The sequence below is a fragment of the Populus euphratica genome, unplaced genomic scaffold, assembly GCF_000495115.2.
Source record: "Populus euphratica unplaced genomic scaffold, PopEup_1.0 scaffold40.1, whole genome shotgun sequence".
Lineage (NCBI taxonomy): Eukaryota > Viridiplantae > Streptophyta > Magnoliopsida > Malpighiales > Salicaceae > Populus > Populus euphratica.
The window spans coordinates 1,064,592-1,074,326 of record NW_011499912.1 but is presented as its reverse complement, the minus strand read 5'-3'; the positions used below and the strand labels follow the sequence as shown (position 1 = coordinate 1,074,326).

The 9,735-nt window shown below is 30.0% G+C and overlaps 1 protein-coding gene across 1 annotated transcript; it reads right to left on the bottom strand.

Moving 5' to 3' along the window:
• Positions 1 to 8,824: 8,824 nt before the first annotated feature.
• On the bottom strand, positions 8,825 to 9,732 carry LOC105134145 (aspartic proteinase nepenthesin-2-like; the record flags this gene model as incomplete). The annotated part of the gene is made up of 1 exon (XM_011038443.1): positions 8,825 to 9,732. A coding segment is annotated over one exon (717 nt), but the record flags the coding sequence as incomplete, so codon positions are not given.
• Positions 9,733 to 9,735: the final 3 nt, after the last annotated feature.

The following is a 9,735-nucleotide window of genomic DNA, read 5'->3' as shown; positions in this document are numbered from 1 at the left end:
TTTTATAATTGTTGTTTATAATTTGTACAATTAACCTCCCTGTGGTTCGACCCCGGTCTTGCCGGGTTATTTATTACTTCGACACTCTTGCACTTGGGAGAAGACATCAACCTTTTAGTCGTGTCACCCGATAAGATAAGTATCTCCTTATAGAGGAGGACTTTTCTTAAATTATAGACAGATTAACAAATTTTTGATAATACAACTAGACCTTAGATTTTATCAGACAAAACAATGTAGCTTATCTTAGATAGGGCGTATTTGGGGTGCTAATACCTTCTCTTTACGCAACTAGTTTCCGTACCTGATCTCTAAGACTAGTTAGGGTTCCTAGTGACTAAAATATTAGGTAGCGACTCCTATTCTATTTTTTCACTGATAAGAAACAAGAATTCCTTATCTCTCCATATTTTTTTTAAAGATAGACCATATGCATTTTTCCTGAAGGGTGGATGATTGCCATGATGTTGCACACATGCGACAGACTCAATGAATCCAAGGACAACCTGAACGACTGATAAAAATATAGTTTAACTAAAAAAATTCAACATATCATTTTTTTTCCGCAATATTGAGATGATAACATATTGGATAGACTTGGATCATGAGACTATAAAACAACCTAGGTCTGCTTAGTCTAACTCGCAAAATTGATTTAGGTCATGCGATTGAGATAATTTTATAGAAAAAAAACTGAGACAAATGAGAAAATTTAATTCATAATCAACTAAATATTGAAGATGTTTAATGATGAAATTGAAAAAAAAAATTGATTAAAAAATATATGAAAAAACTCGAGTAACTGGATTAACCCATCAAAGTCGTGATATGTGTTTTGAGATTGAGATAATCACAAAGAAAAAACCCACAATAAATCATAAAGTTCAATTTTCAATAAATCAGGTGTTGAAGGATGAAATTAGAGAAAAAACATTGATTTTTTTTAAAAGAAAAAAAAACACTCTTTGGCCAAAATAAAATCGAGACTTTCTGACTGAAATTTGGCCAGCATTACCAGAATAGGTCGAGATTCTAATCGAGATGAAATTTATTTTGGTTTGTTCTGTTTTTTTAACTAAAACGAGATATATTGGTCATTTCAACCAAAACAAAACAAAATTCTTAACCTTCGTTTCAATGTGTTCTTATTTAAAGGAATCACTAGTTATATCACATGCGCTTTGCGGTGGGGAATAAAGTTTTTTTTAGCAAAAAAAATGAAAATGAAAATGACCATGTTCTTAATAAAAACCAAATAATAAATTAAAAAGACCATGCACGTATCTAACTAAATAAATGGTTAATCTGCTCCTTGTTAGAGGGCATAATTTTGTTTTATTAGAAAAATAAGAGAGCATGTTTTTTTAAAAGTCTTTTCTTTTTAAAAATTATAATATCAAGAAGCTCACCATGACTTGGGTTAATTGCTATGTCGTGGGTAGACAAAAATTATCCCGAACGCAAAACAAATTCACATGACGCTAGCATTTTAAAGAATTCAAAGAAAATCTGAGATTCGGGTCATCGAGTTCACTAGATTAAATAATTTTAAGAAACTTAGACCGTATTTAAAATTTAAGGAATATACTTTTGCCGATATGATTGAAAGATATATTAAAAAAGATAACAAAACAAAAAGCCTCGAGCGAACCTAGCAGCCAACTCTGATCTACAAATTAAAAATATGACCTAGGACATAAAATTGGAATGACCCCATAATTAGGAAAGCAAAAAAAAAATAAAAAATTCCTGGCTAAAAATATTTGAAAAAAAGTGTTTTAAAATAAGATTGAAGTCAACTCGGCCAATCTTTTAGATCTATAACCCGAGTCATGAGACCAAGGTGACACCATTGAAAACAAACCTAATAAAATAAAGAAGCAAGATTCTTAATCAAAAAAATATTGAAGGATGGAATTGAGGAAAAAATAATGCAAAACAAAATAAATAGCAATTAAAAGAATTAAGACTAAATTCAACATAAAATTAACATTTAGTGAAAAATTTAAAGAAATTAAATGTTTAAGGATGTAATTGAAAAAAAAATCAATTAAAAGAATTAGAATTAAATTTAATATAGTTATTAAATAAAAATAAATACTTATGGATGTAATTAAACAAAAACAAAGAGATTACAAAAAATCTAATCTTTGAGGATAGCTAGCTATTATACATCGGTGTAAAGAGATTAAGTTAAAACATTATTGGGAAATACAAAGGAAAAAAATATGTATGTTTTGTACATCTTTTTCTTTGTGGAGTACAAGTTTATATAGATATGAGATATCATAATAAAACATTATGATTGTTAATGAAATAATTATATTTTGAATTAAATTCAATAACTATTATTTAATTTTATCCCAACATTCACAAATATTAAAATCAATTAAAAAATTAAAATGAAATAATCTAAAAAAATGATAATCTCACTAACATATTAAGTTCCAAGTGCCCAAGTACCAAATGTCTTTATATATATATATATATATATATATATTATAAATATCTATATAATAGTATTAGAGAATCCATCCATCATGATTTTCATTTAATTTATTATATAATAAAAACCAACATTTATAAATATTTAGAAGTCCCCCCCCCCCCCCCAATATTAATTGTTGTGGAAAAAATATTGGGTGGAGACGAGGTCTGCCTTATCTTTCACTTTTGTTGATCGAATTAAGGTCCCTAGCTCGACATTTGTTTGATTATTGGAAGAAAAGTCGAATTATACATGAATGACTTGAAAGTTTGAAAGGCAAGACAAGGCATTTCTCAATTGTCATTTGACCATACAAGTTTCATCAATTCCAGCTGCCATATTGCCTTGAGGGATACGGTGATTTGGATTTGGACACCATCGAATGTGAGACTAAATTTTGAAGGGATTAATGGCATGGTAGTGGCGTCGTAATTTCATAATATTAGAGCATAATTACTGCCTCCACGCAAACGATAGTTTGGATTTGCCTCGTGGGATAGATAAATTCGGATTGGGACACAGTTGAATTTGATCCTACATTATGAAGGAATTAATGGCATGACAACGGCATTGTGATTTCATAATATTAGAACATAAATATTGTTATTGCATTTGACATTACATGATCTATCAAATTTTCTTTATCTCGATCTCTTAATTTTAAATTGTATTTTAAATAATTTCATAAAACGGACCAGAAAGATAAGAATAGCTATAAAAGTCGCTGTGTAACCCTTAATGAAGATGGAATAACACTGGAGTACATGGCTCTCATAAATGTACTGTAAGCAAAACAAAAGAAACGCAAACTATATTTGGAAAAGAAAAAAAGAAAAAAAAGAAACGAAATAAAGAAGAAAAGAAAAAATAATTTAAGAATGAAATACAAAAGTTATAGAATATTTAATTAATTTGTAGTATGCAGAGGGAATTAGTGAATGATTAGCCCTGGTACCTGCCATTCGCCGCGGGGCCGAGTTGGTTTTATTGAGTAAAAAATGATAATCAAGCACTGCAAGGGTGTTTTTTATAAAAAAAAGAAAATATGCAACTTGAGTAGAATAAGTTGATTTCATTTTAATCTGATAAAAAAATAGGTGAACAAATTTTTTAAAGAAATTGATTAGGATAAACTTAAAAAAATATATTTTTTAAGTTTATCCAATAAATAATATATCTCTATTTACAGCCCATTAAATACAAAAAAAATATCAACTCGTGTTAACGTTTTAAACATGTGACTTGAGTCATTAGACCTGAAATATCCTATCTGAAAAAAACAATGAAGTTCAATTCCTAATCAATCAAATAATGAAGAATGAAATTGATTTTTTTTATTATACAAAATGATTAAAAAGAGCAACAATTAAAAGAATAATAATCAAAATTGAATACAAAATAAACTTTATATTTGATTGAAAGGTGAAGTTGAAAAGAAAAATCAAATTAGCAAAATGATTAAAAAATATCAAAAGAATGAGGATCAAAATTAACATAAAAAATAAAAATAATTTTTTTATTACATAGTGAAATTGAAAAGAAAAATGATTTTAACAAAAGGAAAAAAATGAGGACCAAGTTCGTAAAAATAATATACCATAAATTTGGATTGAATGATAGAATTAAAAACAAATAAAACTATTACAAAATGGCCATGAAAAAAAATAGAAATCAAAATAATAAGGACCATGTTGAAAAACATAATATTATAAATTTGGGTTGAAGGATAAAATTGAAAAGTAATAAAATTTTTACAAAATAGCAGCCATGGAATAAAATTAAAAATAAACAGAATATAGATAAAATTTAGAAAGTAAAATATGTTAAATTGGAATTGATGGACAAAATTAAAGACAAATAAAACTTTTAGAAATGGACCAAAAAATTTTGAAATCAAAAGAATAAGTTTTGAACTTGAAATACCAAGAATAAAGAGGATCGAGCTGTTATTTGAGGGGGAAAAAAGAGAAAAAAATGAAAAAAAGATCTCTAGAGACAAACTGACCACCTAACATCTATACGTATCTCTTTAACGAGAAGAGGACATAATGCTGTTTATAATGACATGATGGAAGAGAATTTTCAAACACCAAAAGGCATCGTATGTGCTATGTAGTGTGCATTAGCTCCTCCCACATGCCTATGAGTGTTATATACATGTATATATATATATATTTTTCCCACATGCCTATGAGTGTTATATACATGTGTATATATATATTTACTTTTTATATTTAGTCAAATCTAAAATTGCTACTAAGATGACATGGTAATAATAAATTTTTTTTATAAGATGAAAAGGCCTATTGACAACAGTTTTAAATTAATAGTATTGATTAATACTTAATAGTGTATTTTTATCAAGATTTTATATTAATATTTTGCACTTGAAGTATCAATAATTCCTTAACTAAAACATGTTTTATAATAATAAGTTTGATATTATAAGGTACCTTTAATTTATGGTAAATATTCATCTTAAATGTAAGCTTATCACATAAATAAAAGAATTGATTGATAAGTTTAACTACTGAAATTGAAAACATGTTAATTACAGAAAAACTATTTTGAAAATACTAAATTTCCCCTTGATGCTAGGATTAAATTTTTTATATGTTAAAAGACATATAGGTCTTCTCACCATGCTTTTAAAATGTAAAAAGATTTTTCTTTATAATTAATTTGATCAGAACTAATGAACCATGTGCAAATACCTTAATGCTCCTAATACCTAGTTTTAAATTTTATGGTGTGACGAGAAAAATCACCCTTATACTATTTCACTGAACAATGCTTTTAATATGTATTTACAATGTTTTTCCAGAACAATGCTTTTAATATGTATTTGTAATGTTTTTCCAAGTCCTTATAGCTTGTTTTAATATGAGAATTAATATTTAGTCTTGTTTCACTAGACCAGTTTGCCCTATTTAGGTATCTATTATTTTTTATGTTTTGAGCTATTTAGCTTAAAATTAGGGGTGTTTAAAAAAGCGATTCATTTGTAATATTTATATTATTTGACCTAATGTAACCCATCAAATTAAAATAATGTAAATATTATAGATTATAACTGGTAAAAAACACTAAGAAATCGATATCATAGGTCAAGTTGAGGGTTGGAATTTTGAAACTCGGTCAACTTAACCCAACCCATTTACCCTATTTATTTTTGTATTTCATTGTTTATGAATTGTGTATTTATTTTTTATTTTATTTGGAAATTTTTTGGTTTCAAAGTTCTTGTTAGTGGGCTTTGTATTATTTTTCTTTAATGTAAAAAAATAGATTTATTTATTTATTTATTGGTGGGAAAGGGAGGTAATTAGAATTTAATGGTGGTACAAGACATGATTATTAAACCTAATATTAGGGGTGCCATGTCAGCTAAAATCCATATTGTTGGTTTGCCTCTAAATATGCACCCATGAAAATAACAATATAAACTCAATGTGTGGATATATATAATATCTATAAAAAAATTTAGTCAAACCTAATATAAACAATATGCTTTATTTTAAAAAAATTAAATGAATCAACTTTATAATTTGTAAAATATCATCATTTTAATTAAATAAAATTATAGACTTAAACCCAATCCAATAAAAAAGAGCCAATCTTGGGATCAATGTGCTTGTCTTATAAGGAAAACTTTAATGGTGGTGGTTTCATCCATCAATCATGTTGAAACTAGTGGATCAAGTTTATAAAGATTTTTTTGAATTTAATTTTTAAAGTAATTTTAAAGTATGTTGGGGATTAGAAATGACATAATTTAGTTTTGTTAGAATGTTTTAAAGATGTTTTATGATTAAATCAAGTTGAAAATTAAGTTTTGAGGGTCAAGACAATCATCCAAGGTAATTAATAAATATAGGAGAATTAATAATTAACCTTGATTTAGTATATCCTTTCACCTTATTTGGATATCTATTGTTTTTTTATATATATTTTAAGCTATTTAGCTCAAAATGTCTAAATCGCTATTATAATGATAGCCTACACATCTTTCAATATTATTACTGCCAACTAGAAAAAGCAAGAAAGAAAGAATATGGTGCTTTTCTATTCACATAAACAATTAAAAATAGAGTATCTTAATTTTTTATTTTAAATTATACATTTATTTTTTTTTAATTTTAATTTTTAATATTTTATTAATTTTAAATTGATTAACATAATTTAAATTTGTTTTCTTTGCATGATATTTAATTTTTATTAATATCTATTTTTATTATTATATCATTAAATAAAAAAATATAAAAAATAAAATTTCAAATTTAACGGAGCTCAGAATTTAGATTGTAGGTTTTTTGAGTTAAGCTACAAAACTTGTATTGATTTAATATATCAATATTTTAATATTAAAAAATATATTTTTTTTTAAAGCTAATCCATGTTTTTTATTGTTATCTATATTTAGACCCCACAAAAAAAAGTAGAAAGACTTGTGAGAAAAATCATAAATTTTTGAAAAGATTTCTGGATTTTTTTAATTTTTTAAAATAATATTTTATAATACAATATAATAAAATAATTGTGTTTGGGCTTAATCCAATCTTGTGGTATGAGCCCACCTCTGCTGGGCACAAATTTGACCTAGAGAAGGACCGGTCTTTGTCTTCTCCAGCTTTCCTCCGGTTCAGCTCAGCTCAGCTCAGCTCTGGTGATCAAAGCAGAAGTAAAAGTAGTCGATATGGATTTGTGTGGCTTTAACGCGCATGGAAAACATCGGGAAAGGGTTGATCCGAGATGGGACAAGATTCGTGATGTTTCTAGTCAAGTACCAATGTGTGGTGTTCTAGAAGAAATTGGGAGGAGTCGAGACTCGCCCCCAAAGAAACTGGGTTGTGACTTGGCCTAAACAAAGCTTATAACTAGGTTGAGGACGGCCACACGATAGCTGGGCTGCGTCTCGACCCATAATAAGCTGGGTCGAGGACGACCCAAACTGGGGTTGATTAATAGCAGTGCATGCAGAAAGAATTGACGTTCTGTATGCAGCAAACTTGCTGCAAGCAGGCAAGAAAATGAGTGGCGGGTAAGAGAAGGTTTTCCCTTTTCTGCAACCGTTCCTGCTTGATTCTCTCGTCTTTGCATCCTCGGGTCAACTCGGTATGTACAAGCATCACCCCTTTTCACGCCCGGTTTGTACCTACAATACACGATATTAACAAGGGAAACAGTTTTGTACTTCACTGTGCCAGCTTTGAAAGAAGACACAGAGGAGTCTCACCGTCATCTAAGGGCTGAGATTTTACCCCTAGCACCTGCGATTGAGATGAGAGGATGTTAGAGTGGTTTTTAAGTTTTGGTTTGGCTATATAAACAAGCTGCGTGGGAGAAGAGAAAAACAGAGGGAGGAGAAAAATAAACACAGCAGAGGCACAAAAGAAAACAGGGGACAAGAAGAAGGTTGAGAGTAGAAAAATAGAAAAGAAAACAACGAGAAACAGAGAGGAGATTAACTGTAGTCTATCCTACCTTGCCGAAAAGGAATTTAACAAGGTCTAAAAAGTTTTTAAAAAGCTCCTAACGGCAAAAGAGGAAGGCTTTCTTTGGGTCATCAGAGGCAAAGAAAAAGGCAAGGACTGCCCATCGGTTTGTACTTTACTTTTGTAAGCAAGATTTGCAGGTATAAGTTTCAGCTTTTTCTTCCTTGATATATTCAAAGAAAAAGGCAAGAAGCTGTTGTTACCATGGAAAATAAGATGGGATTTTCGGCTGTAGCTGGGATGAGTTCACACCCAAGAAAAAATGGGTCCTGTCAGCCCAAAAAAAAAAAAGAGGTCTTGATAGGCTCGCTAGTCCGGACCTAAGCAAAAATAGGTCCTATCATTCCAAAAAAAAAAAAGCGGTTTAGACTGGCTGCAAAGGTAGCTGGGTCAAGTCTGGATCCAAGTAAAAAAGAGTCCTGCCAGCCCCAATGAAAAGGGATCTTAACCAGCTCCAAAGGGAGTAGGGTCATGTCTAGACCCATAAGAAAATAGATCCTGCCAGCCCCAAGGAAAAGGGGTATTCATCCTCGACTTTTCCTTGCACTCAAAAACTTCATCCAACCCTTTCTAGCAAAGAACGTTCTCATCTAAACCTATCACTCAATGAAGTGTTTTACATGGTTTTGACTGTCTGTGTCCATTAGCAGAGAAGAAAATTTATCACTGTAATCATAATTAATTAAAAAATAATTTTTTTAAATTTTTATTCAACACTACATTAAAATGATTTAAAAATATAAAAAATAATTTAAAACAAATAAAAAAAAATATTTTTAAATAAAAAAAAAGCTGTTAATCTCAAATAAATTCGATATTAACAAATACAAAAATAAAAGCTTTTTTTAATGCTTTCTCTAAGTATAATTAAGTATCTATTTGTTGAGAATATATAATAGCCTCAATGGATACATGTTATATAAGATGCCTTCAATATTTTGGGAAAAATAGAGGCCATAGGTGACACTTTACAATGCAAACCACAAAGATAGTGACTAATTGCTCTAGATTCACTTTTCTCAATAACTTGAGCTAACAACCACTCGGAGCAAATCCAACCATTCCCTTAGCAACATCATAGACCACCTCGTATGTCTTCTGTTGAAGATTTCCAAAAATTGCTAAATCTTTGTCATTACCATTATCTATGAATGCTAAACACATCTCTTCCAGACCACCATTCACAGAGATCAAGATCCCCGAATCATCAATATCCACTTCAACCCCACCTTCGAAGAAGATACTAATCTGAGGTAATGGAATATTGTCGTTGGCATTCTTGCTGAAATCATAGCATGGTTGCAAACCGGATGTTCCATTTGTCAAAGTATAGTTTGTCATCATTTCTTGAAAAGCCGAGCTGAGAGCAGAGTGTGCTGTGGATGGCAGAAATGTCAGTGTTGTGCCAGAGTCAATTATCGTTCCAGAGGTTCTAAAAACTGATGGATCTATTAGTAGTTTGCGACCTCCAACACTAATTCCAGAAACGTCTAGGCCGTACAATTCCGGAATTTTTGTGGTTATTGGAGTGAATTTTGCAGCTTGTGAGACTCCACCACCGAAGCTGAGGTGACCAGTCGAGCTTGAAGATGCTGGTAAGCAATAAGAGAAGAGGTTTTTGTATGTTGAGGAAGTTTGTGATGGTAATGCTACAGGGGAGCGGCCTAGTCCTAGCAAACCGGCTGTACCAGAGAATCTGCCGTCATTCTTTTCACCACAACCGATCACAAAGTTCTCGAACACGTCTGAGGG